A 23,803-nucleotide genomic window follows, 5' to 3' on the forward strand; every position below is an offset into this window, starting at 1 on the left:
TTTCTAGCTAAAATTTTGTACATTACCTTTTTCTTTTTTTTTTTTATTTATTCATTTTTTAATCTAAATGAGAACACATGGCTGGGCACAATGGCTCATGCCTATAAACCTAACACTTTGGGAGGCCGAGGCAGGAGGATTGCTTGAGCCCAGGAGTTTGAGACCAGCCTGGGCAACATAGCGGGACCCTATCTTATTAAAACAAAACAAAACCAAAACCGAAACCAAATGGGCGTACACTGTGCATATTGCTTTGTAACACGCTTTTTTTCAGCTAACAATCTTTCTGCTTTTTCTTTTTGTTTTTACATTTTCTTACATTATACTTTCTTTTTTTTTTTTCTTTTTTCTTTTTTTTTTTTTTTTTGAGACAGAGTCTCGCTCTGTCGCCCAGGCTGGAGTGCAGTGGTGCGATCTCAGCTCACTGCAAGCTCCGCCCCCTGGGTTCATGCCATTCTCCTGCCTCAGCCTCCCGAGTAGCTGGGAATACAGGCGCCCGCCACTACGCCCAGCTAATTTTTTGTATATTTAGTAGAGACGGTGTTTCACCGTGTTAGCCAGGATGGTCTCAATCTCCTGACCTCGTGATCCACCCGCCTCGGCCTCCCAAAGTGCTGGGATTACAGGCGTGAGCCACCAAGACCGGCCGTGATTGTGGTTTTTGCCATTGTTTTTAATGGCAAAAACCATAATTGCTTTTGCACCAGCCTAATAGTTATCCAAGTGATTAGTTTAAGATCATCCCCTGGTTCTGGCCATTTTCACTGTACCAAAAAATTATTTATATACTTACACCTTTCTATTTTTTATTTTTTACATCAAACAGGTAATGTGATGATGCTGTAACAAGGTTTGAGGGAAGCATATCTCACACATGAGCATGAAACCAAATCATCATGCTTATGGACTACAAAAGGACCTACGCCTTTTAAACTAGACTGTCTCAACTGTGCATTAATTATGTATCTAGATATAGGATATGTGCTTGGGAAAATGTATAACTAAACTTTATGTCTTACTTCTCAAACTTAAGAAAAACAAAAACATCTAGCAACATCTTACATCAGTTTTCCATTATCTAGTGTTACATCATTGTTAAAATCATACTCTAAGCCTATATTTTACCTTAATGTTATCTGCTTCATAGAATAGTTATTCCTGTAACACTTATTTTTAAGAAATAAATTTATTTTACTTGTAGTTACTTAAACCCTAGAAATAATTTTTTCAAACAGTAGAAGTACAGCCTTTTACAATAAGATAGTTCATGATTTGTTCTTTCGAGGATTTTTTTTAATAAGGTTCTTCTACAACTGGATGGTGACAAAGTTTGGGTTTGTTAGGATTATTTTTCAGCAGCCAATCAGCTAGCCAAATCTATGGGGAAAAAAAAACAACCTAAGTTAAGAAACAGTTATATATTTCCTTTCAATATATACTATATCAATTGGAAACTTAAACAGTTTTCAAAATCACTTTAAGAAAATGACCATTAAAAATGGAAACATTTGGATTTACATTATGCAAGATTGTCAAGAATAGATCCAAACTGGAAAGAAAGAAGTAAAACTATCTCTATTCACAGATGGCATAAACCTGTATGTGGAAAACCCTAAGGAATTTACAAGGAAGCCACTACAGCTAATAAATTCAGCAAAGACGTAGGTTACAATACACAAAAATCAATTGTATTTCTATACATCAGCAATGACAGTCCAAAAAAAATTTAAAAATCACTTTCATTTACAGTAGCATAAAGACAAATAATGCCAAGGGATAAATTTAACCCAAGAAGCAAAAGGCTTATACAATAGGAACTGTAAAACATTGCTGAAAGAAATTAAAGAATACCTAAATAAATGAGAAGACATTATTTTTCATGGATACGAAGACTTTATATTGTTAAGATGTCAATACTACCCAAAGAAATCTACAGATCCAGTGCAGCTCTTGCCAAATGTCCAAAAAGCTTTTTTTGCAGAAATGGAAAGCCAATCCTCGAATTCATATGAAATTGCAAAGGGGCTCTGAGGAGCCAAAACAATCATGAAAAAGAACAAAGTTGGAGGACTGACTTGTACTCTCAATTTCAAAACCTTCTACAAAGCTACAGTAGTCAGCACAGTGTGGTAATGACATCCTTATGCCAAACATGCAGACCAATAGAATAGACCTGAGAATCCAGTGCTCTCTTCAGCAGCACATATACCAAAACTGGAATGATGCAGAGAGATTATTAGCATGGTTCCTGTGCAAGGATGATGCACAATTTATGAAGCATTTCATATTTTAAAAAAAGAATGAGAATCCAGGAATAAACCCATGCATCTATGGTCAACAAATTTTTGACAATGGTACCAAGTCCATTCATGGAGAAAGAACAGTCTCTTCAACAGATGGTACTAGGACAATTGGATTTCCACATGCAAATGAATAAAGCTGGACCCCTATACCACACCATATACAAAAATGAACTCACAATGGACCAATGACCTAAATATAAAAGCTAAAACAATAAACATCTTAAAAGAGGCCAGGTGCAGTGACTCACACCTGTGATCCCAATACTTTTGGAGGCCGAGGTAGGAAGACCACTTGAGACCAGGAGTTCAAGACCAGCCTGGGCAACATAGGGAGACCCCATCTCTACAAAAAATTTTAAAAATTAGCTGGGTGTGGTAGTGTGCTCCTGTGGTCCTAGCTACTCGGGAGGCTGGTGCACAAGAATCACTTGAACCCAGGAGGCAGAGGTTGAAGTGAGCTGAGATGGCGCCACTGGACTCCAGCATGGGCAACAAAGACCCTGTCTCAAAAAAAAAAAAAAAGGAAAGAAAAAAAATCTTAAAAGAAAACATAAAACATAGGGGTAAATTTTCATGACCTTGGATTTGGATTTCACAATGGATTCTTAGACATGACATCAAAAGCACAAGAAATAAAAGAAAAAATAAATAAATTGGATTTCATCAAATGAAAAATGTTTATACGTTAAAGGACATTATCAAGAATGTGAAAAGACAACTTACAAAATGGAAGACAATATTTGCAAATCATATATCTAATAAGGGTTTAATATCTAGAAATATAAAGAACTTTAACTCAACAAAAAGACAACCCAGTTTAAAAATGGGCAAAGGACTTGAATTTGAATAGACATTCCTTCAAAGAAGGTATACAAATGGCCAAGAAGCTCATGAAAAGATGCTCAACATTAGTTATTAGGGAAATGCAGATCAAAACCACCGTGAGAAACCATTTTGTGTTATCTACTAGCATGGCTACAAAAAAAAAAGAAAGATAGGTCGGGTGCGGTGGCTCACACCTGTAATCCCAGCACTTTGGGAGGACAAGGCAGGTGGATCACCTGAGGTCAGGAGTTTGAGACCAGCCTGGCCAACATGAAGAAACCCTGTCTCTACTAAAAATACAAAAATTACCCGGGCGTGGTGGCATTTGCCTGTAAATCCCAGCTACTCAGGAGGCTGAGGCAGGAGAACCGCTTGAACCTGGGAGGCGGAGGTTGCAGTGAGCCCAGATTGCACCACTGCATTCCAGCCTGGGTGACAGAGTGAGACTCCGTCTCAAAAGATAATAATAATAATAAATAAATAAAACACAGCAAGAAAACAATAAGTAATCAATAATTATACATATCTAACATGTATATAAAATACCTTCTAGAAATGTTTATTTTAAAAAGGTTCTCAATATTTGCAGTATTTCATTTATTTACTTATTTTTTGAGATGGAGTCTCGCTCTGTCACCCAGGCTGGAGTGCAGTGGCACCATCTCGGCTCACTGCAAGCTCCGCCTCCTGGGTTCACGCCATTCTCCTGCCTCAGCCTCCTGAGTAGCTGGGACTACAGGCACCCACCACCACGCCCGGCTAATTTTTTATATTTTTAGTAGAGACGGGGTTTCACCGTGTTAGCCAGGATGGTCTTGATCTCCTGACCTAGTGATCCACCTGCCTCGGCCTCCCAAAGTGCTGGGATAACAGGCGTGAGCCACTGCACCCAGCTATATTTGCAGTATGTCAAGGGACACAATGTCTTAAATATGAAAACTACAGACAATTTATAGACAATTTTTTTTTTGAGATGGAGTCTCGCTCTGTCACCCAGGCTGGAGTGCAGTGGCACAATCTCGGCTCACTGCAACCTCTGCCTCTGGGTTCAAGTGATTCTCCTGCCTCAGCCTCCTGAGTAGCTGGGATTACAGGCACACGCCACCATGCCCAGCTAATTTTTGTATTTTTAGTAGAGACAGGATTTCACCATGTTGGCCAGGCTGGTCTCAAACTCCTGACCTCGTGATCTGCCCGCCTTGGCCTCCCAAAGTGCTGGGATTACAGGCATGAGCCACCATGCCTGGTGACAATATTCTTAAGTGTGAATAAAAATATTTCTTACCAAAGGATCTGCTGGTTTTTGCTTACAAAGCTCTGTGAGTCCTTCAAGCAGAGTTGGCATTATATGTAAATTTAAATAGTCCTTAGCAGCTTGTCCAATTGGAATGGGCTCAACAATCACTGCAAATACAAATGTATTCTCATTGACACAAACATAATGATTAAATACTATACAATCATCAAAAAGACTCTTTTTAAAGAACTTTTCTCTATTTTTTATATGTTTTTTTGAGATGGAGTCTCGCTCTGTTGCCTGGGCTGGAGTGCAGTGATGCAATCTCAGATCACTGCAACCTCCTCCTGGGTTCAAGTGATTCTCCCACCTCAGCCTTCCAAGTAGCTGGGACTACAGGTCTGCATCACCACACCCTGCTAATTTTTGTATTTTTATTTATTTTTATTTTTATTTTTTTATTTTTATTTTTTGAGACAGAGTCTTGCTCTGTTGCCCAGGCTGGAATGCAGTGGCACGATCTCAGCTCACTGCAACCTCCGACTTCTAAGTTCAAGTGATTCTCCTGCCTCAGCCTTCTAAGTAGCTGGGATTACAGGAGTGTGCCACCATGCCTGGCTAATTTTTGTACGTTGAGTAGTGACAGGGTTTCACCATGTTGGCCAGGCTGGTCTCAAACTCCTGACCTAAGGTAATCCGTCTGCCTCGGCCTCCCAAAGTGCTAGGATTGCAGGCATGAGCCACCGTGCTCGGCCCTAATTTCTGTATTTTTAGTAGAGATGGGGTTTCACCATGTTGGCCAGGCTGGTCTTGAACTCCTAACGTCAAATAATCTGCCTGCCTCAGCCTCCCAAAGTGCTGAGATTACAGGCATGAGCCACTGCAACCAGCCTGTTTTCTTTTTCTTTTCTTTTTTTTTTTTTTGAGACAGAGTTTCACTCTTGTCACCCAGGCTGGAGTGCAGTGGCACAATCTCCGTTCACTGCAACCCTGTCTCCCGGGTTGAAGCGATTCTCCTGCCTCAGCCTCCTGAGTAGAACCAGCCTCGGTTTTCAGTTGGGATGTTTCTCTTATTATTTAGACATAGGAGTTCTTTATATATTCTAGTTACAAGTTCTTTATATTATTTGGTGATATTTTTTCCCAGTCTGTTGCCTACCTTTTCATATTTTTAAAAATTTAACTTTTATTTATTTTTTTGACACAGGGTCTTGCTCTGTTGCCCAGTCTGGAGTGTGGTGGTGTGAGCACAGCTCACTGCAGCCTCGAACTCCTGGGCTGAAGCATCCTCTGGCCTCAGCCTTCCAAGTAGCTGGGGCTGCAAGTGTGTGTCACCACACCCAGCTTTTTTTTCTTTAAGTTTTTAGAGACAGGGTGTCACTCACTATGTCACTCACGCTGGTCTCAAACTCCTGGCCTCAAGCAATCCTTCCACCTCAGCCTCCTGAATAGCTGGATTTGAGACGGAGTCTTTCTCTGTCGCCAGGCTGGAGTGCAGTGCCACGATCTTGGCTCACTGCAAGCTCCGCCTCCCGGGTTCACGCCATTCTCCTGCCTCAGCCTCCTGAGTAGCTCGGACTACAGGCGCCCGCCACTAATTAGCCCGGCTAATTTTTTGTATTTTTTAGTAGAGATGGGGTTTCACCGTGTTAGCCAGGATGGTCTTGATATCCTGACCTTGTGATCCGCCCGCCTCGGCCTCCCAAAGTGCTGGGTTTACAGGCATGAGCCACTGCGCCCAGCCTCTTTTCACATTCTTAATGATGTCCTTTGAAGCACAAAAGCTTTTAATTTGATTTAGTCCAATTTATCAATATTTTCTTTTATGGATCTTGCTTTTGATATCATTTTAAGAACTCTTTATCCAACTCCAGTTACAAAGATTTTCTTGTTTTCTTTTAGATGTTTTTACATTGAAGTCTGTGATCCATTTTGAGTTAATTTTTGTGTATGCTATGAAACAAGGGTCTAAGTTCTTTTTGTTTTTATGTGACTATCATGCTGTCCTAGCACCATATACAGACTTTCCTCAACTTACATGGGTTACATCCCAATAAACCCATCATAAGTTGAAAATATCATTAAGTCAAAAACACATTTAATACACCTAGCCTATTGAACATCATAGCATAGCATAGCCTACTTTAAATGTGCTCAGAACACTTACTTTAGCCTACAGTTGGGCAAAATCATCTAACACAAAGCAAATTTTATATAAATAACATTTTCTATATAATATATTATGAGCTGGGCACAGTGGTTCACACCTGTAGTCCTAGCTCCTTGAGAGGCTGAGGCAGTAGGATTACCTGAAGCCATGAGTTTGAGACCATCTGGGCAACAAAGCAAGACTCTGTCTCTTAAAAAATAAAAATAAAAAATAGATAGATATATCTTTTTTGGGGGAGGATCTCTTGAGGCCAGGAATTCAATACCAGCCTGGGCAATATGGCGAGACCGCCTTTCTACAATAAAAAAATTCAAAAAGTAGCCAGGCACGGTGGTGTATGCCTCTAGTCTCAGCTACTCAGGAGGCTGAGGTGGGAGAATGCTTGAGCCCAGGAGGTCAGGCTGTAGTGGGCACCACTGCACTTCAGCCTGGGTGACAGAGAGAGACCCTGTCTCAAAAAAAAAAAAAGAAACCAAAATAGAATGGTTGTATGGATACTCACCATTAATGTACACAGCTGAAAGCACCATAGTAAAGTCAAAAAACTGTAACTTGAACCATGGGAAGTTGGGGACTGTATTGGCAAGACCATCCTTTTCTCACTGAATTGTCTAGGCACCTTTGTTGAAAGTGAATTGACCATAAGTGTAAAAGTTTATTTCTAGATTCTCAATTCTGTTCCAATAATCTATATGTGTATCTTTATATCACTGTCACACTGTCTTATAATTGTGGCTTTGCAGTAAGTTTCAAAATCAGATAGTGGAAGTCTTCCAACTTTGTTCTTCTTTTCCAAAATTGAGTTCTTTGCAATTTTACTAAATTTTAAACTCAGCTTGTCAATGTCTACATAAAAGTATGCACAGACTTTTAAAAGGATTACATTAAAATTTTCTTAAAATTTTTTTTTTCTTGTAGAGATGAGGTCTCACTTTGTTGCCCAGGCTGGTCTCCTACTCCTAGACTGAAGCAATCCTCCTGCCTCAGCCTCCCGAAGTGTTGAGATTACAGGCATGAGCCACTGCACCCAACCCAAAACTGTTAATTAATTTAGAAAGAATTGCCATCTTAACAATATTGAGTCTTCCAATCCATTAATATGGAATATCTATTTATTTATTTTAAAATTTCTCTCAGCAATGTTCTTTGTTTTTCAGTGTACAAGAATTGCACTTTCGTTAAATTTATGCCTAAATATGGCTGTGCGTGGTGGCTCACACCTGTAATCCCAGCACTTTGGGAGGCCAAGGCGGGTGGATCACCTGAAGTCAGGAGTTTGAGACCAGCCTGCCCAACATGGCGAAACCCTGTCTCTACTAAAAATACAAAAAATTAGCCGGGCGTTGTGGTGGGCGCCTGTAATCCCAGCTACTCAGGAGGCTGAAGCAGGAGAATCGCTTGAACCCAGGAGGCAGAGGTTGCAGTGGGCCAAGATTGGGCCACTGCACTCCAGCCTGGGTGACAAGAGTGAAACTCTGTCTCTAAAAAAAAAAAAAAAAAAAAAAAATTATGCCTAAATATTATATTATTTTTAATGCCATTGTGAATGGAATTTTCCCTTTTTTACAGCTTTATTGAAGTATTACTGATGTACACAAAATTGCACACAATTAATGTATACAATTTTTTTCTCAATATAGGCAAATGTATTCATATATTATATAAAGTTCATTATGCCAATTTATCAGGTACTAATCATTAAACAAAAATTTTTTTAATTTTTTTTTTTTTTGAGACATGGTCTTGCTCTGTTGCCCAGGCTGGAGTGCAGTGGTGCGATCTCGGTTCACTGCAACCTCTGCCTCCCGGGTTCAAGCAATTCTCCTGCCTCAGCCTCCTGAGTAGCTGGGATTACAGATGCATGCCACCATGCCAGGCTAATTTTTTTTTATTTTTAGTAGAGATGGGGTTTCACTATGTTGGCTAGTCTGGTCTCAAACTCCTGACCTCAAGTGATCTGCCCATGTCAGGCTCCCAAAGTGCTGGGATTACAGGCATGAGCCACCACCCCTGGTCCCCCAAAATTTTTTTAACATAATAAGTGTACTTAAAATTTCTTTTTATTTTAAAAGCATGTCATCCTTGCACAGGGGCCATGCTAATCTTCTCTGTATCGTTCCAATTTTAGTGTATGTGCTGAAGTGAGCACAATAAATTTTTTAATAGATAAAAAAATTGTATACATTTATTGTGTACATGTTATTTTGAAATATGTAAACACTATGGAAAGACTAAATCAAGCTAATTAATATATGCATTACCTCAAATACTTATCTTTTTTTGTGGTGAGAACACTTAAAATCTACTGTCTTAGCAATTTTCAACAACACAATACATTATTATTAACTATAGTCACCATGTTGTTATACTAGATCTCTTGAACTTATTCCTACTATCGTAGGAATAAGTATCCTTTGATCAACATTTCCATCCCCTACTCTCTCTTGCAAGCTCCTGGTGGTCACCATTCTGCTCTCCGAGTTCAAGTTTTTTTAGATTCCACATATAAGTGAGATCATGTGGTATTTGTCTTTCTGTGCCTGGCTTATTTCACTTAATATAATGTCCTCCAGGTTCATCCATGTTGTCAAAAATGACAGAATCTCTTCCTTTTTAAGGCTGAATAGTATTACATTGTGTATATACACCACATTTTCTTTATCCATTAACCCACTGATGGACACTTAGGTTGATTCCATATCTTGGTTATTGCGAATAATGCCGCAATGAACAGTATTGTGGTTCATTGGTGCAGGTATCTCTTCAAGATCCTGATTCAATTCTTTCAAATATATATATCCAGCAGTGGGATTGTTAGATCATGTAACAATTTTATTTTTAGTTTCTTGAGGAACTTCCATACTGTCTTCCCTAGTGGCAGCACCATTTTAAATCCCCACCAAATGTGTACAAGCATTCCAATTTCTCTATATGCTTGCCAATATTTACCTTTTTTTTCTTTTGATAATAGCCATCCTAACATGTGAGGTGATATCTCACTGTGGTTTTGATCTGTATTTCCCTGATGATTAGTGATTTTGAGCACCTCTTTTTTTTTTTTTTTTTTTTTGAGATGGAGTCTTGTTCTTGTTGCCCAGGCTGGGGTGCAATGGCGTGATCTTGACTCACTGCAACCTCCACCTTCTGGGTTCAAGTGGTTCTCCTGCCTCAGCCTCCCGAGTAGCTAGGATTATCAGGCACGTGCCACCACACCTGGCTAATTTTTTGTATTTTTTTTTAGTAGAGATGGGGCTTCACTTTGTTGACCAGTTTGGTCTTGAATTCCTGACCTCAGGTGATCTGCCAGCCTCGGCCTCCCAAAGTGCTGGGATTACAGGTGTGAGCCACCGCGTCTAGCCAGCATTACTTTTTTCAAGGGTTAAGAACATGTCTTTGAATATCTTGATAACTTGCTTGAGTGAATCATCGTATAAAGTTTTGCACATAGTTGTTCATCAACTGCTAAGTAACAGGACGCTCATACCACAAACTCTGAGTACTTGCTCCAAAGAACTTCACAGCAAAAGATCTGCAATGTGCTAAGTAATTAATGATTTTATATTTATTCTACAACTTGCTGCTTCTCAAATGTCTAACTATATCTCTAAACTCATGCCTAGAGGATTAATTTAATGAGTAAAATCAAAGGCAACTGAAAATAACAGTTGGCTGGGCACAGTGGCTCATGCCTGTAATCCCAACACTTTGGAAGGCAGGCAGGAGTATTGCTTGAGCCCAAGAGTTCGAGACCGGCCTGGGAAACACGGCAAAACTCCGTTTCTACAAAAAACTTGAAAAACTAGCCGGTTGTGGTGGTGCATGCCTGGGGTTCCAGCTACTCCAAAGGCTGAGGTGGGAAGATTACTTGAGTCTGCGAGGTCAAGGCTGCGGTGAGCTGTGATTGTGCCACTGCACTCTGGCCTGGGCAACAGAGTGAGATTCTATCTCAAAAAGAAAGAAAGCGAAAAGAAAGAAAATTACAGTTTAGGAATATAATCCTATGAGTAAGAAGAGCTTCCAAATATACCTTCTATTTAAGATAAAATGAATTTTTATTCTGTTTTATTTAAAAGCTAAAGAGAAGTCAGGCGTGATGGTTCATGCCTACAATCCCAACATTTTGGGAGTTAGAGGCAGCAGTATTGCTTGAGCCCAGGAGTTCAAGACCAGCCTGGGCAACGTAGTGAGATTTCATGTCTATAGAAAATATAAAAATTAGCCGGGCGTGGTGATATGCACCTGTGGTTCCAGCTACTCAAAGGCTAAGGTGGGAGGATCACTTGAGCCCAGAAGGTCAAGGCTGCCATGAGTCATGATCATGCTACTGCACTGCAGCCTGAGTGACAGAGTGAGACTCCATCTCAAATAGATAAATAAATAATCAAAGCTAACGAGCAAAAGTCTAATTCACTTGTAAGACTAATATAAAGTGCTACCACATTAAAAAGACCTCTTGCTGGGCACAGTAGCTCACTCCTGTAATCCCAGTGTTTTGGGAGGCTGAGGCAGGAGGACTGCTTTGAAAAAATATGTATTTTTTTAAAAGTAGTTTTTGTTTGCTTGTTTAAGAATCAGGGACTTTTCAGACTGTACAGAAAGGAGGGAAGCAGGTCTTCCCCTGGGAGGATGACTGAAAGGCCAGTGGAGAAAAGTTGTCAGCCCATTGTCAGGTCAGCATCAGGCCGTTACCAAGCCTGTTGGCACTAAAAAGTAACCGATCAAGTATTCAAAATGTGAAATTTATTTATTTTGAATTCAGAAATTCAAAGAACAGTGATACTGTTGTGTCACATCAGTTATTCAAAACATGTGAAATCTCCAAAAAAAAGAAAAAAAAAATCAGGAACTTTTAAATCTCCAAGACAGTTTTCAGTTTTATTTGAATGAATCTCCAGTGGAAAACACTGAGGAACAGATCTAAATGACTTAGGGAAAAATAAGTCATAACACGAAATATAACATACTAAAAAAAATTCAAAATTTTGCTCAATGCTTTGCATTTTTTTCCTTATAACAAAAATCACCAAATTTTATTTCTGCTCTAAAAATATTAAAAACAAACCAAAAACTTCAGTGTCCTTCCTTGTATGTCCACTTCTCAAAGGTTTACAACTTCTCTAACAGTAAGGAAACAAAAAAAGGGACTAGTTATTAATTTCTCAATTGCATGAGACTTTGTTAGGCAAACAGTAAATTGTTAGAGAAGACGGTAAATCAAATGTAGTTTCCTAGAGAAATTATTTTTCTCATGTGTCACAAACTCTACTGAACCTTTCAGGATAACTAGAAAGAACTGTAACACAGAAGAATATGTCTAATGCAAGAGAAAAGAAAGAAAAAAAAATTAAGCTGGGTGTGGTGGCTCACACCTGCAATCCCAGCACTTTGAGAGGCCAAGGCAGGCAGATTACTTGAGCACAGGCATTTGAGAGTATGCTGGGCAACATGGTGAGACCCCATCTCTCCAAAAGATAAAAGAAAATTAGCTAGGCATGGTGGCATGCACCTATAGTCTCAGCTACCCAGGAGGCGAAAGTGGGAGGATCACCGGAGCCCAGGAGTTTGAGGCTGCAGTGAACCAAGATTGTGCCACCGCACTTCAGCGTGGGTGAGAGTGAGACACTGTCTTAAATTTTTTTTAATGTTAAAAATACATAAATAAATAAAAATTAAACACTTCTCAAAAGACTCCCTAAAGGGCACAATTTAGTTGTTAGGGAAATGTCAAGTTTTCCATTTGTGGCTTCAAGTTTTTAAGTAACTACAACTTGAAAACAACAAAATATACTGGAAAAAAAATTCTTTTATCTTCCTTCCCAGCTATATCCGCAAAATAAAAGAAAAAGCAAACAAAAAGCAAACAATAAGGAGATGCAGTTGACAAGTTAGTCATCTGTAACTCACCTTCAGGAAACATAAAACGTATTTCTCTTTCCGCAGCAGCAAAGTCATTACTCCCATGAAGTGCATTCCTTAGGTCATCTGTGCCATAAATTGCCCTCAAACTAAAAACAAGTTAGAGATGACGTCCATCCAATCTAACGTCTATTCCTTACTTTATATGCATGCATTCCACTTTAGAATTTTACAAAAGCATTGCCACTTCTTACATATGAAAGCTTCACAATTTATGTCAAATTTAAGCTTAAATTTAAGCTTATCTATCTAGATAAGGATCAAATATATTTACGTCTGCAGGAGGAATGCACTGGGAAAACAGGAGTTCTCCGGCTAAAAACGTGGTGTTGTTTTGTGAGAAGTAAAAAAGCAATGCACATTCAAAAGTGCAAGAACTCAATATCTTCTTGTTTCCATACATTAGCAATAATGCTGAAAATTTGAATTTCTGTTCCTGTGTTACCATTATTCTTTTAAAATACCATCCCAATTTTTCCATCTAAAAATCCTACTTCAGTGGCAGTTTAAAGGTTGAGAGAATAAGGGTAATCAACTATAAATCAGACATCCTCTGTTGCTTTTTCTGGTAGGTAGTATTAAAATAGGCATTTAACACTTTAAAATGTAAAATGGACCCCCCAGGCCCTGCGCCGTCCCCCCCCCAAAAAAAGCTGATTTTGGAAAACTTCCAAAAAAAAAATTCCCATTACAATGAAATCAGATTTTTTTTTTCATTTTCACAGATGGATTCCATTCCCTGCCATCCCCCCAACCCCGAAAATTACCTGTCTGGATGTGTCTCCTTCGCTACTAAGCTATTATTTGGTCCCAAAAGTTCTAACCAATAAGAGATGGCTTTATGTCTAGCTAATATCATGGCGACAAGTGGTCCAGAACTCATGTAAGCTGTTAAATTGGGGAAAAACATTTTTCCATACTGTTCCACATAAAAGTTACTACATTGCTCAGGGCTGAGGTGTAGTTTTCTTCTCTATAAAAGACACAAAGTCAACAAAAGCATTTAAAATGACAGTTTCAATGATAGCTCATTAAAATCATTAGTAACTTGAAACTAGTACCAATCTGATTATAACTTCGAGGTTTATGTTTGTATTATGAAGAAAGAAAAGGATATAATTAAATGTATGCTGTAAATAAGATAGTAAGAGGAATTACTTAGCCTTCTTAAGAAAAATTATGGCCGGGTGCGGTGGCTCATGCCTGTAGTCCTAGCACTTTGGGAGGCAGAGGTCGGTGGATTGCCTGAGCTCAGGAGTTCGAGACCAGCCTGGGCAACACGGTGAAACCCCGTCTCTACTAAAATTCAAAAAATTAGCTGGGCGAGTGGCATGCGCCTGTAGTCCCAGCTACTCAGGAGGCTGAGGCAGAAGATTTGCTTGAACCTGGGAGGCGGAGGTTGCAGTGAGCCAAGACTGCACCACTGCACTCCAGCCCGGGCAACAGAGAAAAAGAAAAATTATTCCAGTTAGGAAGTCTCCCTCAGCATATGTTTTGTCAGTAACAAATTTATCGCATCTCCTTCTTAAAGTAAATAACACTTCAATTAACAAAACTGGACTTAAAAACATTCCAAACTCATGTTTCTTTCTTTGTGTTACTATTTTGGGAGCTGGTCTCATTTTAGTACTTAGAAATAACAGCTAGGCACAGTGGCTCATGCCTGTAATCCCAGCATTTTGGGAGGCCAAGGCGGAAGGATCGCTTCAGCCCAGCCAGGAGTTAGAGACCAGCCTAAGCAACACAGGAAGACTTTGTTTCTATGAAAAATTTTAAAATTAGTCAGGTGTGGTGGTGTGCGCCTCTAGTCCCCACTACATTACAGGTGATGAGCCATGATAACACGACTGCACTCCAGCCTGGGCGATAAAGCAGATCCTGTATTAAACAAACTAACAAAAAAAGTAACATGTAGTATAATGATGCAGTAAAAAAGTTTTTCATTTGAATGTGTGTGTTCTTTATTCTGGTTCTGTCATAAATATCTTGATTCACCGTAACATTAAGAAAAATTAGGCCAGGCATGGTGGCTCAGGCTTGTAATCCCAACACTCTGGGAGGCCAAGACAGGCAGATCACTTGAGGTCAGGAGTTCGAGAACAGTCTGGCCAACATAGTGAAACCCCATCTCTACTAAAAATACAAAAATTAGGCCAGGCGCGGTAGCTCACGCCTGTAATTCCAGCACTTTGGGAGGCCGAGGTGGGTGGATCACCTGAGGTCAGGAGTCCGAGACTAGCCTGGCCAACAGGGTGAAATCCCGTCTCTACTGAAAATACAAAAAATTAGCCAGGTGTGGTGGCACGCGCCTGTAGTCCCAGCTACTCCGGAGGCTGAGGCACGCCAACAGCTTAAACCCGTGAGGCAGAGGTTGCAGGAAGCCAACACTGCACTTCTCCTCACTAGCCTGGGTGACAGAGCGAGACTCCGTCTAAAAAAAAGAAAAAAGAAAAATTAGGCCTGGTGTGGTGGCTCATTCCTGTAATCCCAGCACTTTGAGAGGACAAGGCAGGTGGATCACCTGAGGTCAGGAGTTTGAGACCAGCCTAGCCAACATGGTGAAACCCCATCTCTACTAAAAATAGAAAAATTAGGCCGGGCGCAGTGACTCACGCCTGTAATCTCAGCACTTTGGGAAGCCGAGGTGGGTGGATCACCTGAGGTCGGGAGTTCAAGACCAGCCTGGCCAACATGATGAAACCCCATCTCTACTAAAAAAAAAAAAAAAAAAAAAAAAAAAAATTAGCCAGCCGTGGTGGCGGGCACCTGTAATCCCAGGTGCTCGGGAGGCTCAGGCAGGAGAATCACTTGAACCCAGGAGGCAGAGGTTGTAGTGAGCTGAGATCGTGCCACCGCACTCCAGCCTAGGCAACAAGAGTGAAACTCCATCAAAAAAAAAAAAAAAAAAATTAGCCAGGCGTGGTGGTGCATGTCTGTAATCCCAGCTACTCAGGAGGCTGAAGCATGAGAACTGCTTGAACCCAGGAGGCAGAAGTTGTGGTGAGCCAAGATTGAGATAGTGCCATTGCACTCCAGCCTGGGTAACAGAATGAGATTCTCTCTAAAAAAAAAAAAAATTAGATGCTAGTATGTTTCTCAATCTGAAAGACTATGAAACATTCTGGACAAATAGATGTTATTTCCTTCACAAATGAGACTATAAAAATTAATCAGGTTTAAAAAATCATGGTAGCTCAGTCTGATTTGAAACTCATGCTTTCTCTAGAAGCAGCTATTTTGAGTGCTTTTTTTTTTTTTATTTTTTGAAACGGAGTTTTGCTCTGTTGCCCAGGCTAGAGTGCAGTGGCGTGATCTTGGCTCACTGCAACCTCCGCTTCCCGGATTCAAGTGATTCTCCTGCCTCAGCCTCCCGAGTAGCTGGGATAACAGGTGCCTGCCACCACGCCTGGCTGATTTTTGTATTTTTAGTAGAGACAGGTTTTCGCCTTGTTGGCCAGGCTGGTCTTGAACTCCTGACCTCAGGTGATCTGCCCACCTTGGCCTCCCAAAGTGCTGGGATTACAGGTGTGAGCCACAGCGCCTGGCCTTGAGAGCTTTTAAAAAATTATTTATTACTGCTGGCTGGGCTCGGTAGCTCATGCCTCTAATCCCAGCACTCTGGGAGACTGAGGCAGGCGGACTGCTTGAGCCCAGGAGTTCAACACCAGCCTGGGCAACATGGAGAAACCCCATCTCTACAAAAAATACAAAAATTGGTGGTGCACACCTGTAGTCTCAGTTAATCAGGACACTGAGGCACGAGAATTGCTTGAACCCAGGAGGCAGAGGTTGCAGTGAGCCGAAATCATGCCACTGCACTCCAGCCTGGTCAACAGAGTGAGACTTGGTCTCAAAAGAAAAAAAATATTATTTATTACTGCTGTTTTTCCAATTCCACTAAAGGTGGGTGAGGAGGGAAAATGCTCAAAATATAACAGAGGGATTCAAAGTAGAAATCAAAGAACCTCTGCCTGGAGTAAGGATGATGAGACATAGAGATATGTCACTAAGTGAAGGCTAAAAATCCCCATGATTATGGCAGAAATCTGTCTTTCTAAAATGTCTTAGATTTTCCTGAGAGTAAGTGTGAATTTTACCAAGTAACCCACCTCTTAAAGCCCTTTCCAAAACTCTGTTTCTGCAGGCTTCAGAAACTTGGTAAAATTGCTTGGTTTGTAGCAAGGGACCAAACCGCCCAGAGCAAGAAGTTTAGGAACACACTTACCTAGGTGGCACAGCTCTGCTATGAATAGGACCTGCTGGATTCTCACCAGTGAAGGGCCAATTACTATGAAAAAGGTGCTGACATTTGTTCTTAATTTGAAATTCATATAGCGAATAAATAAAAGATGTGAGAAATTACAAGAGCACCTGATTTAGCATAATCCTCGATTCTATTATCTAAAATTAAGACATGAAACTATGATTATGCATACTAGTGTTTTTTTGTTTTTGTTTTTTCTTGCTGAGTTTAAAAATAAAATCTTATCTGTTGTAATGTAAGCCCTTATCTGCCACTTGCCCCTTAAAAAGCAGGGGAACCTACCTTCTGCAGGTATGCCAGCCAATGTAGCACAATTTTTAAAATTAAGGATTCGTCTTTTTTTTTTTTTTTTGAGACAGAGTCTCATCTCACTCTGTCCTCCAGGCTTGAGTGCAGTGGCGCGATCTCGGCTCACTGCGAGCTCCGCCTACCGGGTTCACGCCATTCTCCTGCCTCAGCCTCCCGAGTAGCTGGGACTACAGGCGCCTGCTACCACACCCGGCTAATTTTTTTTTGTATTTTTAGTAGAGACGGGGTTTCACCGTGTTAGCCAGGATGGTCTCGATCTCCTGACCTCATGATCTCATGATCTGCCGCCTCGGCCTGTCAAAGTGCTGGGATTACAGGCGTGAGCCACCACGCCCGGCCTTAAGGGTTCATCTTTAACTAAAATTGATACTAAATCAATTATTCCATTGGTTGCTTTAAAACTGGATCAGGTGAAATTTTTTGAAATTAGGTTGAATAGTCTACAGCCATACCACCCTGAACACGCCCGATCTCATCTGAAATTAGGTTGAATATTTTCACAAAGAGAAGCAGTAATATCAAGTACTATCAGAACAGAACTCTTAGTTTGTAACAAAGGCAACACTGCCATCTACTGAAATGATATATCATTTTTCAGCTTTTCCCTTAAGTGGGACAGGAAAGCCTCAAGTTCAATGGACCCCCAAGCCTATTTTAAAAGCATACAGTGCAAAGGACAAAACTTGCGTAATTTCACTTAAATGAGATAGCTTGAATAGTCAAATTCCTACAGACAGCAAGTAGAATAGCGGTTATCAGGGATGGGGAAGAGGGAAGCAATGAGTTAGCATCATTAGGTAAAGTGTTTCAGTTTAAGATGAAAAGGTTCTAGAGATGGACAGTAGTGATGGTTGTACAACAATGTGAATGTACTTAATGCAACTGAAATGTACACTTAAAAACGGTTAAAATGGTAAATTTTATGTTATGTATATTTTACCGCAATTAAAGCAAAAAATTAAGGATATACCATGGCTGCCTTTGCTCTGAAAGTTACTAACTAGGGAAAGTGTCATATATATTTACATTAAATTTTTTTGTTTGTTTGTTTTTTCTGGTCTCAGTACATTGCCCAGGCAATCTCAGTTCACCGCAACCTCTGCCTCCTGGGTTCAAGTGATTCTCCAGCCTTGCCTCCTGAGTAGCTGGGATTACAGGCATGCGCCACCATGCCCAGCTAATTTTTATCTGTTTGTTTTTTGAGATGGAGTCTTGCTCTGTTGCCCACGCTGGAGTGCAGTGGCGAAATCTCAGCTCACTGCAACCTCCGCCTCCCAGATTCAAGTGATTCTCCTGCCTCAGCCTCCCGAGTAGCTGGGATTACAGGCTCCCACCACCAGGCCCGGCTAATTTTTGTGTTTTTAGTAGAAATGGGGCTTCACCATGTTGGCCAGGCTGGTCTCCAACTCCTGACATCAGGTAATCCACTCACCTTGGCCTCTGAAAGTGCTGGGATTACAGGCATAAGCCACCGCACCCAGCCCTAATTTGGGATTTTTAGTAGAGATAAGGTTTCACCACGTTGGCCAGGGTGGTCTTGAACTTTTGATCTCAGGTGATCCACCTGCCTCATCCTCCTGAAGTGCTGAGATTACAGGTGTCAGCCACTACAGCCGGCTAATTTTTAATTTATAATTAACACTAGCCACTTAATTATTAAGCTTGTCACTTTTTTTTTTTTTTTTTGAGACAGAGTCTCACTCTGTCACCCAGGCTGGAGTGCAGTGGCGTGATCTCAGCCCACTGGAAGCTCCGCCTCCCGGGTTCACGCCATTCTCCTGCCTCAGCCTCCTGAGTAGCTGAGACTACAGGTGCCCGCCACTGCGCCTGGCTAATTTTTTGTAGTTTTAGTAGAGACGGGGTTTCGCTGTGGTCTCGATCTCCTGACCTCGTGATCTGCCCGCCTCGGCCTCCCAAAATGCTGGGATTACAGGCGTGAGCCACCGCGCCCGGCCGTCACTAAATATTTTTTAAAATATGGACTTTTTTGGCCGGGCGTAGTGGCTCACGCCTGTAATCCCAGCATTTTGGGAGGCCGAGGCGGGCAGATCACGAGGTCAGGAGATCGAGACCATCCTGGCTAACACGGTGAAACCCCGTCTCTACTAAAAATAGAAAGTTAGCCAGGCGTGGTGGCGGGCGCCTGTAGTCCCCGCTACTTGGGAGGCTGAGGCAGGAGAACGGCGTGAACCCGGGTGGTGGAGCTTGCAGTGAGCCGAGATCGTGTCACTGCACTCCAGCTTGGGCGACGAGCGAGACTCCATCTCAAAAAAAAAAAAAAAAGGACTTTTTTTCTTTTTCAAGACAGAGTGTCACTCTGTCACCCAGGCTGGAGTGCAATGGCGCGATCTTGACTCACTGCAACCTCTGCCTCCCAGGTTCAAGCAATTCTCCTGCCCCAGCCTCCCCAGTAGCTGAGATTACAGGCACGTGCCACCACACCCAGGTAATTTTCATATTTTCAGTAGAGACAGGGTTTCACCATGTTGGTCAGGCTGGTCTCCAACTCCTGACCTCAGGTGATCCACCCGCCTTGGCCTCTCAAAGTGCTGGGATTACAGGCATGAGCCACTGCACCCGGGAAAAATATGGACTTTTAAAAAAACTTTAAAATATGGACTTTTAAAAAACTTTAAAATATGGACTTTTAAGAAACTTAAATGGGACGCCTTTATCTGTATACTTCATTTATTTTTTCTAAAGTTAATGGGTAATATAATTACAGGATTCAAAAATTCAAAGCAATACAAAAAGGTATACACTGAAAAATCTTATTCCTATCCATGTCCTAATCTACTCAGTTCTTCCTTGCCCTCAATAGGCAACCCTTTTTAAATGTTTATTTATTTCCCCAGAATTTCATTTTTCAAATATTGGCAAACATGAATATATTACTTTGTCTCTATCACAAAAGGTTGGTACACATGATTTTGCTTTTTTCGCTATTTTGTTCTTTTTGCTACACATTTTGCTTTCTTCCATAACAGTACAGACAGGTTCCTCATTCTTCTATTTCCAATTAGTTGCGTATTATGCAATTTGGGGGGTTTTCCAGAGTTTATTTAGTCCTGTCCCCCAATCTCCCAACCTGGGTTATTTTCAATCTTTTGTTGATAAGTAAACAATGCTGCAAAAAATAACCTGCATATATATCACTTCATATTAATACAGGCACTTACTGACAGGACTAAACAGGGCTCTGCGCATGACAGGTAGTAGGAGCACAAGGAATTCTATAGGACAGATTTCCAAGAGCAGAACTGCTGGATCAAATGGTAAGTCCATCTGTTGCATTGGTAGATAACTGCCAGATTCCCTTTGATAGGGGTTGTGCCATTTACTTTTATATTTTTGCCAAATGGAATCTCAGTGTAGTTTTAACTTGCTTTTTTTCCCACCTAAAGATTGAGCATCTTTTCATATATTTAAAAAATGTTTTTCTTTTTCTGTGACCATCCATCTGTTCTGCCCATTTCTCTACTGACTTTTTTCTAGGAGCTCTTTATGTATTAGGAAGACAAGCCCTTTGTCTATGAGTTGCAAATCTTTTTCCCAAGTTTGTTGTGTTTTGACTTTGCTTATGGTGTTTATTTCATCGTGCAGAAATTTTTTGTTTATATAATCTTTTTTTAAATTTTTAAATTTTTTTTTTGAGACAGTGTCACTCTTGTTGCCCAGGCTGGAGTGCAATGGCACGATCTCGGCTCAACACAACCTCCGCCTCCCAGGTTCAAGCGATTCTCCTGCCTCAGCCTCCTGAGTAGCTGGGATTACAGGCATGCGCCCACCACGCCTGGCTAATTTTGTATTTTTTAGTAGAGACGGGGTTTCTCCATGTTGGTCAGGCTAGTCTCGAACTCCCGACCTCAGGTGATCCACTTGCCGTGGACTCCCAAAGTGCTGGGATTACAGGCATGAGCCACCGTGCCTGGCCTCGTTTATATAATCTTATCAATCTTTTCTTCCATGGCTCCTAGACCTTAAGTCATTAAAAAAAAAAAAAAAAAGGCTGTCCTACTCCAACAACAAAATAAATCCATTATCTTTTCTTCCTGAACTTACATGGTTTAATTTTTTTAATACATAGATCTCAGGTTTATTTGGAGTTTATCCTGTATATAATACTTGATCCAACTTTTTCAGTGGCTACCAGTTTTCCTAACATGTACTAAAAAGTTATTTACCTGAGTCTTTAATCATATTAAATACTTCCTAACACTTTCTTGTACCATCCCTACTCTCGGACTCCACCTGTCCTTCGAAACTCAACTGAAATTCCATATCTTTTCTGAAGATTGATATTTTCTCTTTATGTATTTATTTTTTGAGACAGATCTCCCTCTATCGCCCAGGCTGGAGTACAGTGGTATAGTCTTGGCTCACTGCAACCTCTGCCTCCTGAGTTCAAGCGATTCTCATGCCTCAGCTTCCCAAGTAGCTGGGACTACAGGTGCACGCCACCATGCCCAGCTAATTTTTGTATTTTTCATAGAGATGGGGTTTCACCATATTGGCCAGGCTGGTCTCGAACTCCTGACCTTATGATCCACCCATCTCGGCCTCCCAAAGTGCTGGGATTACAGGCGTGAGCCACCGTACCCAGCCATTTTCTCTTTATTTTTAAAAATACTGACTGAATAAGCAATATGACACTGTATAAATGGGAGAAAATAAAAAATTGGAAATTCAAATAAGAATACTACAAAAGAGGCCAGGTGCAGTGGCTCACACCTGTAATTCCAGCACTTTGGGAGGCCAAGGCGGGTGGATCATGAGGTCAAGAGTTCAAGACCACCCTGGCCAACATGGTAAAACCCCGTCTCTACTAAAAATACAAACATTAGCTGGGCATGGTGGTGCATGCCTGTAATCCCAGCTACTCAAGAGGCCGAGGCAGGAGAATTGCTTGAACAGGGACCCGGGAGGCAGAGGTTGCAGTGAGCCGAGATCGTACCACTGCACTCCAGCCTGGCCTATAGAGAGGGAGACTCTGTCTAAAAAAAAAAAAAAAAAAAAAAAACTATAAAAGAGGAAGATTAAAAATATTCAATTCTATTTGATTATCCTTAACAATGCTATTTATATTCATTTTCAAACCCCTAGAATGACAATGTTTACTAATTCCAGAACAAATGTAAGGCTTAAAACATTAAATGTTTGCAATAACTGAAAAAAATACCAATAGCCTAAAATTCCATCAATAGAAGATCAAGTAAATAAATTGTAGTTCTAATACACAGGGAAATATTACACAGAAATTAGGAAGAGTGAGATCAATTCAGATGTAATGATCTGGAATCCTATCTGAGGGACTCTGTAAAGGGGGTCAAGGGAAAGGGACTGTTCTGTTTTATGGGGGGGGAAATGTTTATAAATGCATAGAAAACTGGAAAAGCACAAAGTGTTAAGTGGTTGCCTCTCTCTGGAGCCTGGGACTTGGGGTGGGAGAGGACAGGTGAAGGAAAAGTCCATTTTATTTCTCATTTTATATCCTTTTAAAAACTATCACATATAACTTTTATACTTAGAAGAATAAACTCAAATTTAATGCTGAACAGTAAGGGTTTAAATGGGTAGGCACATTTACATAAGCATTTTTTTTTTTTTAAGGGCAGAGAGGAAAAAAGCATGAATCATCATACCCAGAAGTTACCTGAACAATGGTGAATCCGGATCTAAGAATAATATCTTGTATCTCCTCCTCTTTGTCAACAATATCTGGTTTGATAATGGCCAGAGTTTTTTCTACATATATCTGAGGTGGAGGCATTGATATCTCCATTATGGCTTTTCAGGGCACAAATTGAGAGTTTCTTAACAGGTATCAACTGCAATGACATGCATTTCCCCCCACCCCCATCGCAAATTCAATGTAATTATGATTAAGAATAGCAATCGTAGGTACTTGATTTTATTAACTGATGAAGGTAGAAACTGCCATGCTTTTCTATATACAGGGTCTCAATAATAGGATTCCTACTATGTCCAAATCGAGCCCCGGCTTTTCGTACACGCTGTCACCAAGGCAGGAAGGATTATGGGCTCACATGACCAGAGGCCAAGGGGCGATCCGAAGGCCTGGAACCAGCAACAGCGCCAGGCAGCAGAGGGCGGTGGGACGGGTGGTGGGGGCTCGAGGGGTCGGTAGGGCGGGTGGTGGGGGCTCGAGGGGGCGGTAGGGCGAGTGGTGGGGGCTCGAGGGGGCGGTGGCTGGTGGGCAACCACACGCCACTACAGCAGCGGGTGAGCGGCCTCGGCCAGCTGCCTCTGTGAAGCGACCCTGTCCCGCAGGGACCTCTCTGTGCATAGGGTCAGGCTAATTGGAAAGCAGGGCCTCTGGGTTCGCGGGGACTTTCCGGGTTGCACCTGCAAATTCTGAATTTGACCGTCTCTAAGTACTCACCTCAGCGGCCGTCCTCATATGCTACAACTTGTTGCTAGGAGACCTGAAGCCCCAGCGTGGGGACGGTGGCTGCAGAGAGCCAATCCCAGCAAGGAGCCTTGCCGCTTCTGGCCAGTTCGTTTTAACCGAAGGGAACCAGCCAGTCACTTTTATTCTCCTTGTGACTCTTAGAGCACTAGATGTTTTCCGACATTTTACTCATAATTTATCTTATTTCATCCTTCTGCCCGTTTGAAGGATGCTTCAATTATCCCTACTCTACAAATGATAAGAACCCCCTTACCATTCCTTTCCAGGCGGTATATGTAAGAAGACCCGTGTCAGATACCCTTCATTTCACCAGATGATGCTGTGCCCTCTATGCCCAGCTTATCTA

The 23,803-nt window shown here is 41.2% G+C and overlaps 1 protein-coding gene, 2 non-coding genes and 1 pseudogene across 7 annotated transcripts; 1 reads left to right on the forward strand and 3 right to left on the reverse strand.

Moving 5' to 3' along the window:
* Positions 1-290: 290 nt before the first annotated feature.
* Positions 291-23,485, reverse strand: NME5 (NME/NM23 family member 5). 5 transcript variants are annotated; one of them, XM_054488813.2, is made up of 6 exons: positions 23,428-23,485; positions 22,678-22,779; positions 13,219-13,424; positions 12,440-12,540; positions 4,414-4,532; positions 291-1,377 (listed from the first exon to the last, which is right to left on the reverse strand). In XM_054488813.2, exons 1-6 carry the CDS (start codon positions 23,443-23,445, stop codon positions 1,294-1,296), a joined length of 630 nt encoding a protein of 209 aa, XP_054344788.1. In that variant the 5' UTR covers positions 23,446-23,485; the 3' UTR covers positions 291-1,293. The 5 variants fall into 5 exon arrangements, with proteins under 5 accessions (XP_054344788.1, XP_063521589.1, XP_063521587.1 ...); XM_063665519.1 differs by having other exon boundaries at positions 22,678-22,811; positions 23,428-23,474; XM_063665517.1 differs by having other exon boundaries at positions 22,678-22,852; positions 23,428-23,445.
* On the reverse strand, positions 817-919 carry LOC129037740 (small nucleolar RNA U13). The gene has a single exon (XR_008502964.1). It is a non-coding gene; the product is annotated as a small nucleolar RNA U13 (small nucleolar RNA).
* LOC129037666 (U6 spliceosomal RNA) lies at positions 2,185-2,292 on the forward strand. Its single transcript, XR_008502899.1, has one exon. It is a non-coding gene; the product is annotated as a U6 spliceosomal RNA (small nuclear RNA).
* LOC129037616 (U6 spliceosomal RNA) lies at positions 8,584-8,684 on the reverse strand (annotated as a pseudogene).
* Positions 23,486-23,803: the final 318 nt, after the last annotated feature.

Source organism: Pongo pygmaeus, chromosome 4 (assembly GCF_028885625.2).
Source record: "Pongo pygmaeus isolate AG05252 chromosome 4, NHGRI_mPonPyg2-v2.0_pri, whole genome shotgun sequence".
Taxonomy (NCBI): Eukaryota; Metazoa; Chordata; class Mammalia; order Primates; family Hominidae; genus Pongo; species Pongo pygmaeus.